At 42.2% G+C, this 21,920-nt stretch overlaps 1 protein-coding gene across 1 annotated transcript in view; it reads right to left on the bottom strand.

Moving 5' to 3' along the window:
• Positions 1 to 254: 254 nt before the first annotated feature.
• Positions 255 to 21,920, bottom strand: part of LOC310876821 (inverted formin-2-like) — a gene marked incomplete at both ends in the record, with an annotated part of 29,473 nt that continues 7,807 nt past the window's right edge. Inside the window, 15 exons of the mRNA XM_083790475.1 lie at positions 255 to 307; positions 1,264 to 1,548; positions 2,570 to 2,654; positions 3,477 to 3,641; positions 4,226 to 4,349; positions 4,754 to 4,824; positions 11,428 to 11,535; positions 12,191 to 12,261; positions 12,515 to 12,615; positions 13,278 to 13,363; positions 15,458 to 15,560; positions 16,207 to 16,268; positions 16,492 to 16,625; positions 17,125 to 17,712; positions 19,141 to 19,273. Of these exons, the coding sequence (XP_083646601.1) occupies positions 255 to 307; positions 1,264 to 1,548; positions 2,570 to 2,654; positions 3,477 to 3,641; positions 4,226 to 4,349; positions 4,754 to 4,824; positions 11,428 to 11,535; positions 12,191 to 12,261; positions 12,515 to 12,615; positions 13,278 to 13,363; positions 15,458 to 15,560; positions 16,207 to 16,268; positions 16,492 to 16,625; positions 17,125 to 17,712; positions 19,141 to 19,273 (2,169 nt within the window). The remainder of the gene's footprint in view (positions 308 to 1,263; positions 1,549 to 2,569; positions 2,655 to 3,476; positions 3,642 to 4,225; positions 4,350 to 4,753; positions 4,825 to 11,427; positions 11,536 to 12,190; positions 12,262 to 12,514; positions 12,616 to 13,277; positions 13,364 to 15,457; positions 15,561 to 16,206; positions 16,269 to 16,491; positions 16,626 to 17,124; positions 17,713 to 19,140; positions 19,274 to 21,920) is intronic.

The following is a 21,920-nucleotide window of genomic DNA, read 5'->3' as shown; positions in this document are numbered from 1 at the left end:
TAAGGTATATTAATGGCATAGTAAAATGTTGATAGTGAGTGGTATTCCCCTTTAAAAGGTTGACGGCTAGGTGTGTCAGACTAAAGGAAAGAAAGGAAGAAAGACCCCCCCCCACACACACACACAGTCTAGAACTTGCATAAATAATGTTATTACAAAAGGACGTTTTAGTCCTTAGAGCTTAGACAGACAGGAAGCGAAAGGAAAAACTGAGCTGGATGAACCTGATTGGCTGACAGTGTATTGAACCCACCTCAATGAAGCAAACAGCTCAGCTCCAGCTGTTTGGAATGTTTTCTCCCACCATCTGATTTGACAACAGAAACACAGCCAGAGACATGAGTGGTTCTCAAACTGGGTCTAGTTTTTAGTCGGTAAATATCATACAATTTAGTCGACCACAAGACCTATATCTATCCCTAAACTTATTTGCCATTTTTTACTATTTCGAAAAATCATTTTAAAATTGTTCAACTAGCCGATCTACATCGGCACGTTGTGAGCAAGTACAACAAGTCCAACATTCTGAACTAATCCTTTTTTGTCCTAAAATGTTATGAGCATACCTATTTACACGCACCTCGACAGTGGGTGCAGGGCACACCATTCTTTTGGTAAAGAAATTATTTTTTGAATAAATAAACAAAGTTTCGATCTTGACAGATCTTTATTTATTCAATAAAGTAATTATTTACCAAAATAATGGTGTGCGGGCCCTACCTCTTTCCTAAAATTGTATCCCACAATTTTGCAAACCATTTTTTTCACCCGGTGTCAATGAAATTATCTAATGTAATCCTGGGCGCTACACTTCCTCTGCCAACCTCAGGGGGCAGCGGACTGACCTCATGCTTCCTTCTATGCATGAGCAGTCCAAGCTGCTTCTTTTCACCTGACAGGGGAGAGTTTCCCCGGCCGGACGTAGCGCGTGGTAGGAACACGTTATTCCGACCAGTTCCTTTCCCCTCCATCAGGCGTGCCCTGGCTGGCCAGGGGGAGGTAGTTTAGAGACCAGGATTACTGCATGTTTTTGTGAGGGTACCTACCCTATAGGGGACACGGGGAGAACATGCAAACTCCACACAGAAAGGCCCTTTTGCCAACCCCCGCCTCGGGTATGGGCACTGATGACGCTGAGGATAGAACACGTCCCCAGCGGGAATCGAACCCAGGACCTTCTAGCTGTGAGGCGACAGCACTGCCGACTGTGCCACCGTGCCCTCGAACTGACCCCTTTTAAGTATTTGGTCCACCATTGCTTACCGGTGCTCTTCGCGGCAGCCTGCGGCTCAGATGGTTTCCCAACGTGTCCCGTGGTCTGCTCTTCATGGGGGGAGGTGCCCCCACCTCCGGGCGTCGACCCATGACCTTTGGGGGCATCGGAATGGGGGTGATGCCGGCGGGCGGGGTCATCAGAGTGGGCGGGGTTAAGGGCGGGCATGGGTCTCTCTCCACGGGGGTGTGTCTTTCTCAGAGCGACGCCCTTTCTGATTTCAGCCAACAGGTTGTCTATTATACACCCTTCCTCCTGGACCTCTCTCTGCACACCTGAGAGAGAGACACGTGATTATGAATCCCACCAACATTCTAGGACAGGCCCACCTTACCATGTAGAAATAGAGGAATGGAAGCGCTGCAGGGATCTGTCAGTGGCTCTTAGATGGGTGCTCTTTGGTGATACAGGCAAAACCATAATAGACAAAAGCTATCCTTCCTCCAAGTAGTACTGCTTGTCAAAATGTGAATTGCAGACTTGAAAAGAAAATAATCCAGGGCGCCGTCTTTGGTGAAAAATGTAATAGTTTATTTGAAGATATCTCAGAGATAGACCCTGACGAAGACCTTTTGGTCGAAACGCTGTTATTTATTTGCCTTGCTCATCATCAAATTTAATAAACGATTAAATTTTTCACCAAAGACGGAGTGACTTGGATTATTTTCTTTTCAAGTCTGCAATTCACATTTTGACAAGCAGTACTACTTGGAGGAAGGATACCTTTTGTCTATACCACCTTACCATGTGTCTGATTGGCTCCCGGGCAGGCATAGTTTTACTGAGGTTATGGTTAAGGCTATAGGTTAGGTTTAGGCATACTTCTACTGAGGTCAGCGTTAAGGTTAAGGTTAGGAATAGGTATAGTTTTACCAATCACAGCGGGGCGGGCATTCCTAGAACCATAATAATGCAATACATGTCATGTTGCAGCCAAGTCTATGGACTTTTTGTTTTTCTTATTCATGCCCCCCCCCCACCCCACATTTTTTACAGCAAAACCCTTAAATGACGGAATATTGAACACTATTTTCTGGGGACACTCTCGAACCCCCTCAAGGGCCCTGGGGACTGTTTTAAAGTCATGCAGCTTAATCTTTTCGGTCGGTTTACTAAATTAACAGGAACGTAATTTATTGAACGCATATCATGAAAATTGAAAAAATGCTTTAAACTAGCGACTGAAATCAAGTAGCCCTTTTGAAGAACCTCATTCAAGAAACCTCATTCACTTGAACAGAGTTTAAGTGCCTCTGCAGCTAACAGGAGGGAAAATGGCCGTCCACAAACCCTCACCTATTTTCTTATTCTGTCCTGTGTGCTGTTCCTGTTGTCTCCTCCTCTCAGCCTTCACCTGCTGCTCCCTGCGACTCCGGTTCTCCTGAAAAACACCATTTATTGTATATTAATACCAAACCAGCGCTCAATGTTAAACCCCAGCTGCACTGGGTTTCCTTGTCATAAGCAGGGACCCTGCAGTTCCAGCTTTCACCACTACGTCTCACAGCTTCAATGTTGGCAAGCCTTGCTGGGGGGCTTGGGGGTTCCCTTCCCGGGCACTTCCGCCCACTAGGAATGTGGAAGTGCCGTTCTCAAACCCAAGGACGTAAAAGAGACGCCGTCTAAAGTGGACTCGAGCCACACGAGAGGCATCGCAGAGTGAGCCACGAGGCGAGTGAGTCACCGTGCCGAGCATTGCAGCGAAGTGTCCCACTTCAGGGACAGAATCGTAACTCTTACATGTGAGAATGCGTGTGTGCGTATGTTGATTTCGTTGACTAAAACTAAGACGATTTTTTTCCGTTGACTACCTTTTTCCACTGACGAAAACTAAATGGAAACTAAATTAAAACTAAGCTATGATGACTAAAACTAACACTAATGTATTGACAATTTCGTCAACAGCTAAATCTAGACTAAATGCTAGGAAGGGGACTAGAGATCCAGTATGAGTCATTTTACACTTGGTTGCATGCTGACAACATCAAGGCCCACCAAAATACATTTCAGTCGACTAAATCAACTGTAGATTTAGTCGACTAAAATCTTATGACACTTAGTCGGCTAAAACTAGACTAACACTAAGACATTCCAGGTGACTAAAATGTGACTAAAACTAAATGAAAACTATTCAAGAGACTATGACTAAACTAAACCAAAAGCAAAAATGTGCTGCCAAAAACAACAGTGGTGTGTTTCCTACTTGAACAGCCTTGACGAACAGTCCTCTGAACACGTTGACTGTGTGGATCAGGCCACTCAGAGACAGGCTGGTGACGTCTTCACACAGATAGACGGCCAGGCGTCTCCTCTGGTCCTCTATGGAGGACAGCAGCTGCTCCAGGCACACGAACTGCCTCACAGTGTCCTGGACACAGTGTACACACAGTAAGGTGGTATCATGCGCTGAAATTGTTGGTATAGGCCAGTTGAGGTCGTGTTACGTTCCCTTTAAAGAGGCCCAGACCAAGAGCATGCTTAGACTTGCGAAGAGTACCTCTTCTGACCCCTTACATGTGTTAAACGATGAATATCAACTGTTGCCCTCCATGAGGCGGTTTAGAGTCCATACATTTAAGAAAAACAGACTAAAGAACTTGTTTGTACATCAGTCTGTCTTGCTTCTAAACCAATATCGTTAAAGCAGTGGATATGTTCTCGTTCCTGATTGTTTCTGTGATTTTTGTCCTGTAATGTCTAAAAATGAAAAATGAACAAACCCCCGCACACCGTCTTCAAATGCAGTGACCAACTTTTATTTAGGGAAACAGCAACGTTTCTATGCAGCCTTCATCAGGCTATCTTTATAATACATAAAGAGCCTGATGAAGGCTCCCGTTGACTTTTCATTCCCGTTCCGTCCCAATCAAGGGGAATTCAATTTGAATCCCATCCCGTGACCCGCGGGAATCCCGAAAACAAAAAAAAATGACATCCTCTACTACCGTGTACCTGGATGACAGGCAGGTATTGTTCCTCCAGGTCCTCAGCTCCAGGCGTCTTCATCTTCTTCTCTGAGGTCTGCAGTCGTCTGATCAGAGAGCTGCACTCCGTCTGGATGTGTTCCACTTTGATTCTGAGAGTTAAGACACACAGTCGCCTGATCACATAGCTGCATTCAGCCTGGATGTGTTCCACTTTGATTCTGAGAGTTAAGACACACAGTCGCCTGATCACATAGCTGCATTCAGCCTGGATGTGTTCCACTTTGATTCTGAGGACTGTACACAACCCAATGATCACTTGGAAGCGGCATTTCCCGGTTCGAACCCCTTGCTTCTCCTGCATTTGTGTCGAAGTGCCCTCGAGCAGGGCACTAAACCCCCAACGGCTCCTGATGAGCGTGATTTGTCTGTCTGTCTGTCTGTCTGTCTGTCTAAACTAAAGGCTCATACATACTGTTTTTGGTGATAAGCTATCACCAAAAACTGGAGTATGTATGAGCCTTTACAGAGACAGACAGCCTTGTTTCAGTCTTACCCAGCAGCCTTTTCACAGATCTCCAAATCATCCGGTAGCTTCAGCAGGTCTGGATAGTTGTGCTCCACCTCCTGGAAAGAAAGAGCAAAGAACATAAACTAGAAAAAGTGTATGTGTAAAATATCTGAAAAATCTGACTGATAGCCTGTACGTTTAGTTATTTTGAAGAAAATGCCAAATGGCAGAAAGGTGGAAATTGGTGGGACCTACAGTATTATGGGGCGTTGCATCATGATCTATGTCTATGTGGAAAACAATTGTGATTGTACAACCTACGGTTCAAGAGAATAGGGCAAAATGTGAAGTGGCCTGCACCATGAGGCAGATTTAAAAATAAATGGGGTGGAGGTTTTTCCTTGGCCTAATGGAAGTGTGCGTGTCAAAGTTGCATGATGCTCGGTCCAGCGGTTCCCGATTATAAGCTGCTCAAAACAAGGGGGCATGGACTTCCGGTAGGAGTGGCTAAACACATGGCTGCTTGACTTTTCAGCTCTCTCCGGTAAAATGCATAAATCTCTCTAAATCGAATTTAAATGTTTTAATTACAATTTTTTTTTTGGAATGAACGAGAGGAGACAAACAAGGAGTCATACAGTGAAAAATATACGGGAAAAAACCACCGAATTCAACGAAATGGACGAAGCAGGACACGCTGCTGGCAACGAGGGAGCAACAGGTGACTTACTCCAGAAGGCCCTCGAAAACATCACCAAAGAAATAAGAGACTTTAAAAAGGACTTGACCAGTGAGCTAACCTCTTTTAAAGAAGATTTAAAAAAAGAACTGATGGCAGACCTTAAAGACCTCAGACAAGATGTAACGAAGAGATTTGAGGACACCGCGAAAGAAGCCCAGAAGCAAGACGCAAGAGTCGCCGAGGCAGAGGCCCGCATCGAAGAGTCGGAAAGGTGGAACGGCGAAGTAAAAGAAGCTCTGCTCTGGTCTCTGGAACAACAGCGAGTTCTGCAAGAATCCCTGGTTGAATTAGAAGGAAGATCAAGGAGGAACAACATGCGTGTCTATAACGTAGTAGAGGACAGTGAAAAAGACAGTACTGTCCAGGAGTTTATTGGCAAGTTGCTGATTTCAGAACTCTCCCTCCCACCAGACACCGACCTACAGATTCAGAGGGCTCACAGATCCCTAGCCCAAAAGCGAGGTCCAGAGTTCCCACCGAGATCCATCGTGATAAACTTTCTTCAGTTCAATACCAAGGAGATGATCCTCAGGAAAGCATGGCAAACGAAGATTGAAGTCGCAGATAAACGCCTTAATTTTGACCATGACTACCCGAATGCGGTGATGCAGAAGAGACGTGAATATCGCGGAATCAAAGCGGCTTTGCTGAAAAAGGGAATAAAGTTCCAATCACCGGGCGCCATGATTTGCATCAAATGGGTCGAAGGCAAACGCACATACGGCAGCGCAAAAGAAGCCACGGAGGAGCTCGTGAAGAGAGGAATCGCCGTGGAGGAACCGAGACAACCAGTGGCCAGCTCCCCCGCAGAGGAGATGACAGCTCGCCTACAGCGGAGAATGCCGTGGCAACGCACTGGGGGGAAGCCGGGCCGCAACGAAGCAGTTCAACGAGCAAAAGAAAAACTTAAAGCTTTCCAGTGGGGCCAATCCGGCCAAACTAAATAAGAGAAGAAAGATAAGTACCGAATGAATCCAGAACGCACTTAGGGTATTTTAGCATAGATTTCCCATGTGGTTGCTGAGTCTTTTGTTTTTTTATTTTTCCTTACTTTCTAGGAGGGACCTTGGGCTGAGTCTCTTTTCTTTAATATTTTCATAGAGGTTTTACTGAGTGGTTTAGTTTATTGGTTATATTTTCCATTGCTGACAGAGGTAGACGTAAGATTTGGCATTTTATTTAGTGTATGTATATATATGGGCTATATATATTCGTATGTATGGCCTGGTTATGTATATGCAATCATGCGGGTGTATTGCATGTGTATATATACGAGTACTGTGTATGTATATAGGCTTTTTTATTTTCTTTACGGTTTTCTCCCTTTTTTTTCTTACCACACCTAATTGTTTTCAATTACGCGTGGCTTGCACGCGCGGCGGATGATAAACCATTTGATTAACGCACCGTTGAATAAGCTGTTGGGAGCATAGAGACATTTACGGAACAGTCTTGTCTGAACTCGGTCAGAACTTTTTTTCTTTTAGCCTATATATTCTGTTTCTGTCCACTCGTGAAATGAGTGACCAATAATTGGAGTTAAGTGCTGGAATGCAAAGGATTATCTAGGCATAGTATATCGTCTCATATCTGGATCATTGGATGTGGTCATTGTATTTTTTATAATTTTTTCCGTGGCCTTTTTTCCCGTATATTTAATCATTATTTTTCTCGTCAGATTTAAACTGACTCCTGTAGATCATATATATACCGAAGGAGTTTTGAGCAGGCATGTCATAGTGGACACAGCTTGTGTGGATTTTAGCTTAGTTTTTTTTCCACATACAGCGGGGGCCTTCACTTTGTGTGTAGTTTTTTCCCCCCCACCCTCCCATCGGGATACAACATGAGGTGGCAAGAGCTCTTTTCCTTTCTTGGAAGCCACCTGGCGCGTCGTGTTTTATGTGTTTTTCTATATGGTTTTTTTGTTGCTTTTATGTGTTTTTTGTGGGCTGTATACATCATTATTACTGTGAAAACAATGTACAATGGCTAATAGAAATTTTAAGGTGATATCCCTCAATGTAAACGGGCTGAATAATCCAGTTAAACGGAGCAAAGTCATCAGTAAGATGAAACGTGAAAAGGCACAAATAATATTTTTACAGGAAACACATCTCTCTCGGACGGAACATGAGAAACTGAAAAAGTTTGGGTTTAGAAATACTTTCTACAGCTCTTTTAAATCGGAAAATAGGCGTGGTGTGGCTGTATTAATCCCAAACTCTTTAAATGTAGAAATTATTAAAGAATATAATGACAAAGAAGGACGATATGTCATGGTGAAATGTAAACTTGAGGGCTGTGTAGTAACTTTACTGAATATCTATGCCCCTCCAGGGAGTAATAAGCTTTTTTTTAAACATATTTTCGATTTGATAATAACAGAGTCAGAAGGAATATTGATTTGTGCAACAGATGCAAATAATATACTTAGTAAATTGGACACAACAAATAAAACGGTAACTACATCTCCACAAACAAGAACAATAAATGCTCTACTGGAGGAATCAGGTATGTTTGATGTGTGGCGAGAATTCCATCCGTCCGAGAGAGACTACACACACTTTTCAGTGCCTCATTCTGTACACAGGAGAATTGACTATATTTTCATGTTCAAGGGTGACAGACATAGAATAAGAGATTGCTCATTGGGTTCAACTGATATATCTGACCATGCTGCTGTTTATTTGACTTTACATCTGGACAGCAGACCAAGAAATACGCTATGGAGACTCAATACAGGTATTCTAAATAACAAATTACTCACGGAGAGCATCAAATCCGATATTAAAACTTATATACAGGACAATGATAATGGTGAGGTGAACCCAGTGATGCTATGGGATGCTGCTAAAGCAGTACTTAGAGGAAAGATGATTGCCATTGCTTCAACTTTGAAGAAGGCAAAGGATTACAAACATCAACAATTAACCACAAAATTAAAACAATTGGAACAACAACATAAGGACAAGCAAGATAATCAGTTACTACATCAGATTAAGGGTATTAGAAAGGAAATTGACGATGTTTATAAGAATGACTATGAGAAAAAATGCAGATTTATTAAACAAACTTTTTATGAATCAGGCCCAAAGGCTACGAAAATATTGGCCAGGCGGCTACGTAAACAACAGACTCATAACGCAATCCATAAAATTAAAGATCCTCAAACAGGAGAAACTTATAGTAATCTGGATGATATCGAGGGAGCCTTTGAGACATATTATAAAAATCTGTATACGCAACCATTTCAAGTGAATAAGGAAGCAGCAACATCTTTCCTGGATTCCTTAGACCTCCCCTGTATTGGAGAAGGCGAAAACAAAATCATGACTGCCAAAATAACAATAGAGGAAATAGATAAGGCAATTTCTAATCTCAAAACAAATAAATCTCCAGGCAGTGATGGCCTACCAGCAGAATGGTTTAAAACCTTTCGTATTGAGATCTTGCCTTTACTCCTGACATCTTTTAATTTTACTCTTAAGGAGGGAGTAATCCCTCCCTCATGGAGCGAAGCAATTATAACAGTGATTCCTAAGGAGGGCAAAGATAAGGCCCTATGTGGCTCATATAGGCCAATATCTATTCTGAATGTTGATTATAAATTATATGCCTCAATCATGGCCCAACGCATGAACACCTTTCTGTCCGAGATCATCGAAACTTGCCAGACTGGCTTCATACGTGGCCGCCAAACACAAGACAATATAAGGCGGACTTTACATGTCATGAACCACATAAAACAACATAAAATAAGCTCTATTTTAGTAAGCCTCGATGCTTTTAAAGCATACGACACTGTTTCGTGGGACTTCCTGTTCCTGATACTTAAAAAATTTGGCTTTACTGAAGAATCAATTAAGTGCTTCAAAACTTTGTACACAAAACCCACAGCAAGAGTTAAAATAAATGGACACCTATCGAACCAATTCACTCTGTCACGTGGCGTCCGTCAAGGCTGCGTCTGCAGTCCAGGACTGTTCGCCATTTTTATAGAACCCCTGGCCCAGGCAATCAGAGAAGACCCTCAAATACAAGGAATCCCTATAAATGATGAGGAGCAGAAGCTGGCTTTATATGCAGATGATTTGTTAATTTATTTAAAAAATCCGGATAGATGCCTCCCCAAATTAATGAGCTCCTTGGAAATGTATGGTCGGTTCTCAGGCTATGAACTCAATGTGGATAAAACTCAGATACTCTCTTATAATTACAAGCCCTCAAAGGAAACAAAAGAGCTTTACCCTTTCAATTGGAACTCTAAATCAATTAAATATCTGGGAATAAGGTTGACTAAGGACCTATCTAAACTCTATGAAGCAAATTATCAACCCATAATCACACAAATTAAAAAAGATATTGAGAGATGGTCTCTGTCACCCTTGGACTTAAGTTCTAGAATAGAAGCAGTCAAGATGAATGTTATACCTAGGATATTATATTTCTTTCAGTCTCTACCAGTGGAGGTGCCTGCCAAACAGTTTTGTGAATGGGACAAAATGATATCTAGATTTATCTGGAACGGAAAAAAACCGAGAATCAGATTCCAAACTTTACAACTCCCTAAAGAAAGAGGGGGACTATCCCTTCCAAATTTGAGGGATTACTATTATGCGTCACAATTAAGACCTTTAATATGTTGGTGTGATGATAAATGTGAGGCAAAATGGAAAGCTTTGGAAATTAGATCAATCAACATCCCTATTCAGTCTTTAATTGGGAACAAAGACCAGGCTAAGTCATACTATGACATTTTAGACCCATTCACAATATTTACTTTAAATACTTGGTTCAAAGTCGTGAAACAGTTCAAAATGGAGAGGACAATCAGGGTGTTGAGGTGGCCCGCTTACGATCCAGATTTTAAGCCTGGTGTGTATGATCAAACTTTCAGGCGATGGGCTCGGTATGGTTTTTCCTCTTACAGTACTGCCATGAAAGGCAATGTGTTATTGAACTTTGAACAATTGAAAGATATGTGTATGTGCATAGATAACAAGGACTTTTTTAGATACCTCCAAATACGAGAGTACTTCATGGGGGAGGTGAAAGCATCCGAGCCGGTGGCCTCAAACGATCTCATACAGGTTTTTATTCAGGCATATAAGCATGAGTCCAAAAGAGTAGTATCCAGTATTTATAATGCCCTGGTTTCAGCTAGGGTTAACTCCACAGAGTACATTAAAACTAATTGGGAAAAAGAGTTGGAGATTACCATCACATCAGAAGAATGGGCAAACATGTGCAATACACAAATTACATCCACCAATTCAAGAATGTGGAGAGAATTCTGTTGGAAGAACCTAATGAGATTTTTTATTACCCCCAAAATTAAATCGAGACAACTGAAAACAGATCAGCCTTGCTGGAGACAATGTGGCCACAAGGGAGCGGGCCACGCTCATATTTTCTGGTCTTGTCCTAAAATTCAGAAATACTGGCAGGACATCCATTCCACCTTGGAGACCATTCTGTGTTTTGAGATACCTCTATCTGTTTCTTTTCTACTGTTGGGAAATATCCCTGAAGAGTTTCTAACACATGATAAATATTTAATCAAGATCCTCTTAGCAGCAAGTAAAAAAGCAATCACACGACGCTGGTGCCAGCAGGACCCACCAACGAAAGATCAATGGATGGACATTATTGAGGAACTGTATTCTATGGAAAAACTAACATTCATACTTAGACTACAAGAGGATAAATTCTATAAAAAGTGGGAAAAGTGGAATTTCTTCTCTCAGCCTAGCGATATTGCAATTGGATTTCATTGAAAGTTTTTTTGTAATATGAGAAATGCAGCCTTTTTTTTCGTTTTACTTTTTGTCTTTTTTCTTTCCGTATTGTCTTGTCAGTTGTGTATGTTTTTTCCTTCAATAAAAATTAAGTGAAAAAAAAAAAAAACAAGGGGGCATGCACATACACACAGACCGACAGGGATGAAAACACAATCTCAGCAGGGCGGTGTTACCTCTATAATGTGGTGGAGCAGGGTGATGCGGGACTCATTCGCTTTCGTCTCCGTCAGTTTCAGCAGGGTGCTCATCTTAAACGCTTCTGCATTACCCGTGTGACTGCCCTGAGACGGACGGACGGAAGGACAGACAGACAGACAGACAGACAGACAGACAGACAGACAGACAGACAGACAGACAGACAGACAGGCAGGCAACGTTAGGCCGTCGCCGCACAGCATTTCTTGACAGAAAGTAGCTCATAACATGTGGACTTTTTTTTAAACAGATAGAAAGAGGATAATTCAATCCAATTCAAAACCCTTCTCTTCACATACAAAGCACCAAACAGACTGGCCCTTTGCTGTCGCAGCCCCTAAAATTTGGAACAGCATCCCACTCACTGTTAGATCTGCCCCCTCCACTGAGAGTTTTAAGTCTAGGCTCAAAACGTTCCTCTACTCTCAAGCCTTCCAGTCCCCCTAATTTACGCGTGCACTTTATAGGATACGTTCTCCGTACTGCCTTTTAACTGCTCTCTTTTTTCTTCTATTTTTTTAATTGTTTCACTGATGTATTGTATTGCACTGTATCGTATTGTTTTCTTTGACCTGTGAAGCACTTTGTTACGATGAGAGTCGTTTTTAAATGTGCTATACAAATCCAATTGATTTGATTCGATTATAAAAGATCTATAGCATTGACTGTACCCCATGTGCGTACCCTACCTGTGTGTATGTGCGTTTATGTGCGTGTCTGTGTGTGCGCGATGGACCTTACATAGTTGAGGAAATTCCCAACATCCAAGATCAGCCTACAGAAGCTTGGCAAACGAACACTGTCCAACAAACCTGGAGAGGAGAGGAGAGGAGAGGAGAGGAGAGGAGAGGAGAGGAGAGGAGAGGAGAGGAGAGGAGAGGAGAGGAGAGGAGAGGAGAGGAGAGGAGAGGAGAGGAGAGGAGAGGAGAGGAGGCCTACACATGATGTCCAGCAGAGGGCAGTGTAATACTGTGTGAGTGGTGTTACTACTACTATTAATAATAATAATAATAATAATAATAATAATAATAATAATAATAATAATAATAATAATAATATACATACTCTGACATGCATGTTCCAGTAGTGTGGCTTGAGGTTGCAACATCTCCAACAAGCAGCTGCTCTCCTCACACACTAACATACACTCTATCCTTAAATGATAACTACACACGCATGCACACACACACGCGCACGCACGCGCGCACACACGCACGCACACACCAGGACCACATTTCAGATAAAACGGTACAGTAGATGAAGTAGACAGTAGTTGTGTGATTTTACCATAGCAATACCAACAGACTGCAGTTATCATGATGCTAATGTATTTAGCCACAGACCCAATCTAAAAAGGTTTCGTTACAGGGACCCCCTTCTAAATCCTAACAGTTTTCTGAAAATGTTTTGTTGCTACAGTATGCTGCTCATTGGTCCTCAAATGTTTTGTCAATGTTTTGTCAATGAGCATTATTTGGCTGCTGACCCGCTTCTCAAAATAATGTGTTCCAGAGACCCCTCATGAAGCAAATATTTGAGTTAAAAATGTAATATATAATACTCAAGTAGTTTTCACGATTTTCCAAAAATAGCAGATCTATTCAAACTCGTATAGCGTGGCATGAAGTGATGCGCTATGAGCTTTATCTTCTGTTTTTTAATAGCCAAAGTATAAAATAATGATTAAGAGCCTCTGCTAAATGACTGGATTGTAAATGATAACATTGTAGTTGTGTTTACCATGGAACAGACTGCAGCAGCAAGTAGAACTTGTTAAATTAAACATTGCAATTTATTGTTTTTTAGTTTTTTTTTTTTTTTTTTTTACCATGGAACAGACAGCAGCAGCATGTAGAACTGGTCCACTGCAGCCAGCTTGTCTCTGTCTCCCTGGTAGGACCTCAGGTTTTCAATCTAGCAGCAGCGGGTTCAACCACACACACACACACACACACACACACACACACACACACACACACACACACACACACACACACACACACACACACACACACACACACACACACACACACACACACACACACACACACACACACACACACACACACACACACACACACACACACACACACACACACACACACACATTTTAAAGATGGAGTGCTGTGATTGTTGTACTTTCTTTCTGTTTTGTATGTGTCTATATGGAGCTACTCTAATAGACCCCCAGGTGTGGTTATAATATTCAAATATGTCAAATATTCAATTTTGTTCCACCAGTGACACCATCTCACTTTGTTTAATGGCACTTTCTGTTCTATCATAGTTTTCCATTCATGAAAATTAAGTCTGTATAGTTAACATGGGGCATTTACGTTGGTCTGATGTACTAACAGTCCGACATTAGACATCCGGCATTAGTCCGACACAGAGCCATAGGGCTGTATTTTGCGTGTCTTAAGTACCAGGTCTTATTCCCTAACTTGAGTAAACTAAAGACCTGGAGGCGTGATCAATGCTCTTTGGCCACTCAGAATAGCCAATAGCCTTTAGTTTACTCAAGTTAGGGAATAAGACCTGGTACTTAAGACACGCAAAATACAGCCCTATAGAGTCAGACAGAGTTACGAAAACTCTGTTCACTTCATGGGGCCAGTCCAATGGCGGCTCTCCTACATAGACTTCTATTGACAACAAAGTGGGACAAGTCCTGGACCGGAAGTAGGCAGAAATGCATTGGACCCACCCAGGCAACAGCCCAGCTTTAATGATCTTAAATCTCTATTTTAGATCATTTTGTAGTAATCGTACAACTTAAACACTACAGAGACTTTAGTTGTCACTGTACAATACTTTAAAACAGTTGGCATGTTGCACACATGCTTAAAATAGCTCTTATTTGCGCCGCCCTCGTTGAAAACAATGTATTTCAAACTCCAGCTTGTCCCCGTTTCGGGCTGCATGAACAACTAGCGCTCGAGCGCTCGGTTTCTGCCCCCTCAATATCGTAACTCTGGTCCGACACATGCGTGGCTGGTTAAGACTCGCCCGTGGCTCCCGACATGTGTTGCAGGTTAAGACACATGCTTTGCCAGTTAAAACTAACCTGTGGCTTCCCTGTGAGGTTAGGGTTAGGTTAGGGTTTTTGCGTACTGTGTCGGACTAATGCCTGTTAGTACATCTGAACAAACACAAGCACCCGGTTAACCCATTTTGACCTGGGAACGATTCTATTAATGTCCTGACAGTTTTCTGAAAAAGCTATGTTTCTATGTCAGTCGTTCTTCGATTTTTCAAAAATAGCAGACATACAAGCTCGTAGCACGCCACTCGGTGGCACGCTTTGAGCTTGTAGATCTGCTATTTTTCAATAGCTAAAGCATAATATAATGCTTACACCAAAAGGGGTTCCCACCCCTCCAAAATGGGTTAACATAAGCACAAGACCTTCATGGTTAATCCTGTGACATAAATTACAGACTTTAAATGGTAGGGTAAGTGACATTTTGTGATTTTGTTTTCTCTCTTTTTTTGTTACAAGGTTAAAAAGCATTATATTGTGATAGTATGCATTGCAATAGTGTTTGAATTGAAGGTATTCTCCCTGTCTAATGTATTTTCTGCTTATTAATGAGCTAGAGTCTAGCCCATTAATAAACAGAAAATACATTTGCAGGTGGCCGGGTTGTCAATTTCTGCCACTCAGGAAAGAGTATACATTTGTCAGCCTAAATTGTATAGTGTTCCAGTTCCATTATTGCCTGCTTATCTATGTGTCATCAGTGATGACTCATCACATCCAAATGCACTTGTCTAACCCTGTATACTGAGTTTTCCTTTCTGATTGGATAAAAAAAATTGTATCCCGACCTGAAATTATATAGAGCTGGAGAGATATGGCGACTCCCACTAATGTTAACAGACAATACACGATAATATAATCAGAATGATAAGCTATTTAACACTTGTTATAAACCTTTAATATAGCAATAATGCATTTTGAGTCATCCTTTTGAGTATTATAATTGTGTGGTTCGAACAGCATACCTCGTGTTTCTCAGGCAGCAGTTTCAGCAACTGTTTCAGAAGCTCGACGTCAAAACGAGAACGGTCCGCCACCCGGATGAGAGACACAAACTCGTCATGGGAACTGCAGACAGACAGACAGACAGACAGACAGACAGACAGAGGTCAGGGTGTAGCTGCAGGACAGGTGTGTTTTTTTGGCGGCAGGATTTGACCGCTCCCCATAGCTATGACATGAAGTGATGGCTTTCTTGGAGGCTCAACGCAAAACCATTAAAGCGTTTTTTCATTCAGAGGCACTATAAGGGGTTCACCGTCTTGCTCGAGGACACTTTGGCGGGGGACGGTATAATCGAACCAGGAACTCTCCTGGTTCCGAGACGGCTGAGCCACTGCTGCCCTCAAAATAAAAGTCACAGCTGTTCTACTTTCTACTGGCTGTTTCTCCTACACTGTCTTCCTCTCAGCTGTGCTACTGTGAAAACACCAAACGACGATAGTCAAAATGTCAATGGCGGTCGGCGCCTTGGATCGAAATGACGAATATATTTGTCAATGGCAGCCAATGAGTTTAATCATACTACAGCGTCACACAAATGCATCAAAGGTAGCAGAGCATGGTGCAAAGTGACTTGTGGATCTGCTACTTTTGCTATTCTTACATTTGAATCCTGAAAAGTAACGGCTTCGGACAAAATGAGGTTTATACCTAACAGAGATTATATGTACTGTACCGACATGCAGATATTTTTAGCCAAACATGAATTCACCATTTAAAGTGTTTGATGAAGATGTTGAGGTTCAGGTTCTTCTTGGCATCGATGAAGGAAATCTGTGGCGGAAAGGGGAATAAAGATTGCTGACCCAAACAGCTGACCAGTTTAAAAACCAGGAGTTATAAAAAAAAAGATACGTACTTTTGTATGGAACCTTCCTCAAGGTTTAATTCCTGTAAAATTGAACTTATTCCGATTTTGGAATAATGAATTGCGTTTAAACATGTGTGTTCAGGCGGACCTGTCAGTTCTTTAAACATTCGCGTTAACGAGGCACACCTGTCGGGGCTCTGTGTGAAGGGCTGAGCTTCCTCTGGTCTTGGGCTCGTTGACAGGCAGACAGAACAGCTGCTCTATGCTGGTGTAGTCTGGCTGTACACACTCACAGGACGACCCCGTCCACATGGACTCACCTGCATGCGCACACAGACAGACAGACAGACAGACAGACAGACAGACAGACAGACAGACAGACAGACAGACAGACAGACAGACAGACAGACAGACAGACAGACGAGGTGCTGCGTTTTCACGTAATTTGTACTTTACTTGAGTATTTCCAATTTCCAATACTTTTACTAATACTCCACTACATCTCACTGAGGCAAATATTGGACTTACTATACTTTATTATTACAAAACATACATCCCTATACATTTCGGCCAATCAAAAAAAGCTCACAATGCGTTGCGATGCAACACATTGTGAGCTTGTAGTTCTGCTATTTTCAAAGTACTTTCTAATCTATTTTTGGCACTTTAAGTATAGCCTACATTTTGATGCCAATACTTTTGTACTTTTGTACTTTTGCTCAAGTGCATTTTGAATGTGAAACACACACACACACACACACACACACACACACACACACACACACACACACAGTCACACACGTAACCCTCTCTACTTACCTGACATGGTCCTAGAAGGAAGCTTCTGCCAGTTGAGCTTCTTCATGCGGAGGGTGGGGCAGTGGGCGGGCTTAGCAGGAGGGGCGGGGCTGAAACATGATCTGAGCCCCTGTAGGGTGGAATGAGCAATTATGACATCACATCCTCCTCCAGGGAGAGGAGGGGGATGGGGAGGAGCCACAAGGCCCGGTAAAGGAGGAGGGGGCGGAGGCAATCCCATATTTGGTAAAGGAGGAGGAGGGGGCGGAGGCAATACCATATTTGGTAAAGGAGGAGGAGGGGGCTGAGGCAATCCCATATTTGGTAAAGGACGAGGGGCTAATCCCATATCTGGAGGAGGAGGAGGAGGTGGAGCTATTCCCACATTTGGTAAAGGGGGAGGTGGTGGAGGGTGGGGCATGTCAGAGAGGGGAGGGGCATCTAGCGCTGTAGGATGTATTTTGTTCGAGAGTTCTGACTGGCCAGCAGGGCTGTCCGTCAGGCACGCCTGCACCGCAAGGTGCCACAAGGTTCGGACCTTGTGATTGGCCGACGAGGCTTTGGAGGGGAGGAGCCTCTTGATGACTTGCTCAGGAGTGTCTGTCTGAGCTGCATGCACGCACACGCACGCACGCGAGCACACACACACACACACACACACACACACACACACACACAAAATAATGCAAGATAATATGAACAGTTGTAGGACTGTAATGTCAGTTGTACATATTTCATTAATTAATTAATTTGCACGCACGCACACAGGCACAGACAAATACACACACACACACACAAGTTGGGGGTATCACCGACAGATTGTGGTAGACTGGGATCGTAGACATTCAAGCGTTGTTTGTAGACATGGCCACTGTTCAGTGCTTGTTTAAAGGCTGATTTTAGCGTGGCGATAAGGCACATCTGCACCAAAAGTGTCCAAAACATGTCAGAACCCTATACTGCATTAGCGATGGCAGTTACAACGGGTGTGTGCGTGGTTATATGTTTAAAACAGTAAGCTGGCTCATCTCACTGCTCTCTCCATGCAGCCGGCGTGCACACACACACACACACACACACACACACACACACACACACACACACACACACACACACACACACACACACACACACACACACACACACACACACACACACACACACACACACACACACACACTCCATTTGTAAGTCTGACTTATCTATTGATGATGTCTAACGTGAATGACTATACTATGAATTTACAGACAAAAATAAACTGAAAGGTCAATACACTGTATTCTGTAACATCATGAAATCGCAATGAAATATCTTCATATCGTTGCTGCTCGGCAGAAACCTTGTAGGCCTAGGTCCAAAACCATTTTTAGTTTTATTTTACACTTTTTTATTTACATGCTGCAATTTAATCGTCAGGATGTCAAGTGAAAAAGGTGGCTTATACTAATGTCATAACTTCTGAGCTGTTCAGCATGTAATATATACATGCTTTATACCGTAGAAGATGTATGATAACCGTGTCTATTAATGAAGAAGCACGCCTTTGCATGCTTTAATGAGTTGAAACTGAGAAACTAATGTTTGCTGGTGCTGAGACTTCAGCACCATGGACAGCTCCCAGCCCTCTCAACCATTCACACGGGCAGGTGAAGCTGAAGCAACGCCAAGACGTGCGACGTCTGGCTTCCTTTGACAATATGAATGGTAGACATCGTTTAATCTGCCCCGTGTGAACGCAACACATAAGGCAGCTGGTTTTGAAGAAAGGCACAACTCACTTTCTCAGTAAGATAGAAATGATGACATCTGCGCTCTGATCAGTCTTACAAGCGCCCACTCTCCTCAGTCTACTCTAAAGACACGCCGACAGCGCGTAAATTGCACACTCCACATCCATATTCCTGACAACAAACCCAGTTGGAAATGTACTCTGACCTAGGAAGTGTTTTAATTTTGCCTTCCCCAAAATTGTTTGCATGTGTGTGTGTGTGTGTGTGTGTGTGTGTGTGTGTGTGTGCACGTGTGTTTGTGTCTTACATTCCTGTGCTAATAGAGCAGCTCTGTCAGTCAGGGTCTCCAGAGCACACCAGACGTCTGCTCTGTCTGGGGCCAGCATCAACAAGGCCTGCAGGATGGACAGCAGCTGCGCAGACACTGGACTGCTGCTCACCTACAGTACACACACACATGCACACACACAATGCATTTGTTGTCTTGTTTACTTATATTCTTGCAGGTTTAATTGAGTTCTGACTGTTTAGCATCTTGAGAAAGTAGAGTATCTGCAAATTGCATGGTATTTGCATTTGGGGAAAACTGTTAAAAATTATATAGCTGCATCATGCCAGTACGTCCATATCTACTTTATGCTTTCCTTCTATCTCTATTCCAATTTCACAACCCTTTTTACGGGATGTGGCAATATAACTGCATTTGAATATAATACTTATACTCAGAGAGACAGACCGACAGATAGAAAAGCAATGGTGTGTCTAGCTTTGTTGCCGTTATATTTACCGTTTGTGTTGCAGCTATTTTGCGTTGGCTTCAACATAAATGTATAACTAATGGGATGGGAACAATTCTTCAAGTATTTTATGCTATATACAATACTGCAACACAACCGACAATAATAAAATAGTTAAAAAGGAAAGTGAATTAGGACACTCATACAGTTGAGCAATATAGTTCCTCCATAGAACACTATAGCTTATATTGTTGTGAAGAAATGTGCAGCACTCGTGACTTTGAATAGGGTTGTTATTATCTAATTAACCTGGTGAAATAATGTTTCTTCTCAATTTTCTTCTCAATTTAAATTAATAAACACAATCACAACCCTGGGTGCTGCTCATTTCTTCAGAACAATAGAAGCTGGCGGAGGAACAACAGCTTGCTACACTATGTCAGGAGACTCTTCATTGAGCTCCATTATTTTATGAGAGTAAAATGTCCAGATGTCATGTAAATAACCACTTAAGCACTATCTTGAGTATAAAGTGTCATTTTCCATAAGTGACCCTACAGATACTCACCCTGGCCAGAGGAGGGCGCTGTTGCCTTTGTGGACAGCCAAGTCTTTAGACTTTCTAAGTTACACTGGACTGGTCTACTTTTAGACTTTTCTCTTTATTTGGGGTATAAAAACAGTTTTCATGGTTATATGATGTTTCATTATCAATGCCTCAACCTACATCTTTATTGTATTTTGCCTGACATAATTGTAGTTGAGTTCGTTTTATTATAGGCCTACTGTTATTACTGTATAGCTTTTATTTTTAAACTGAGAAACTGTGAGAACTGAGGAAGGAAGTGGTTCAGTAAAAGTACCATTTGGCGCGACATTCTAATGAAAACAACAACTGAACTGCAGTGCAAAGGAACACTTCAAACGTTTATTTTGTTTAAGCACCTGGCTGAGGTACAAAATGGTACATTTAATGTTTGTCAAAAGAAGAATGTATCTGCAGTTAAACCTTGTTGTGAAAATATATATATATATATATTTTTAAAGATATTTTTTTGCGGCTTACGCCTTTTATTGATTTTTGAAGGGACAGACAGTAGGCTGACAGGAAACGGGAGAGAGATGGGGGGATGACATGCAGTAAAGGCCGTGTCGGGTCCGGGAGTCGAACCCGCGGCACACTGCGACTGGATTACCAGTCCGGTGCCCAGACCGTTACGCTAGAAAATATATTCTTCAAGCATTTATATTTATTATATAATTATTATACAATGATTTGTCCTTTCCTATTCTAAACTCGTGTAACAGCCATTCTTGAGAATTATTTATGACCTAGCGTAACATTGTACTGTAGCTGTAGGCCTATAACTTATTAACATACATCCATACCATAATGTTAGTGTAATAGTGTTAGTTGGGGTTATTCTCATGCACAGCATTTGATTTAGTCACCTTTATTTCTTTCAGTTTGAACACAAATTAAGATATTTGAGTTTGAGTTGTCATGTGTGTAAGTAAAAAAAAATACAGTGAAAGTAACCCAGTGAATCACAAAAAAATAAGTCTATAATTGTATTCTATTTAGCTTCACATCCTTTGTCTTAAAGGATGCAGATAGATTGATTTGGGAACACCAGCTGACTGACTTGACCTGATCTCTCTGAAGTCAGCTGCCCCGATTTTACACATTGCAGCAACATTTGAGTTGTATTTTTGTTCACAACATTTGCGTTCGTTATAGCCTATAGAGTAAAGTAACTGTTGTGTCACTGTCATATGAGGAATATTGGGGCAAAAATAAATCCATCAGAGACGAAGAACAATGAACTGCAGTTTTGCCTGGAAGGAGTGATAGCCTCTCACACCCTTCTGAGTGCTCCAGCCTGCTTATATACATAACACTGGAGGGTAACAAGACAACTCACCCCGTTTCTGTTTTCCTCCCAGAATTTTCCCCAGTGAGGGACAGCAGACGGCTGGACTTTGAATTTCTCTAACTATAAACTTTCATGACAGCAGACAGCCTAAGTACAAATATAATTTATGAAAAGCTACTACAAAGTCTGTTCACAGAAGTGAGTAAAATAATATAGCCTTTCCACAGGAGTATCTTTTTAGAATACAAACAGCCAATAGCATATTACAAGGTATCCCCCTCACTGGTGAAAATTCCGGGAGGAAAACGGCCAAGCACCGGGGTGAGTTGTCCAGTATTCACACTGGAGGACAACGACCTTTTAGTCTGGAGGACAACGACCTTTTAGTCTGGAGGACAACGACCTTTTAGCCCTTGAACAGCCACGTCGCACGGTTTAAATAACACACTGTGTCGTTCCAGGCCCACTGCCAC

The sequence above is a fragment of the Protomyctophum parallelum genome, assembly GCF_964188405.1.
Source record: "Protomyctophum parallelum genome assembly, chromosome: 19".
Lineage (NCBI taxonomy): Eukaryota > Metazoa > Chordata > Actinopteri > Myctophiformes > Myctophidae > Protomyctophum > Protomyctophum parallelum.
Note: the sequence above shows the minus strand (reverse complement) of the source record. Positions and strands in the feature narration are given on the sequence as shown.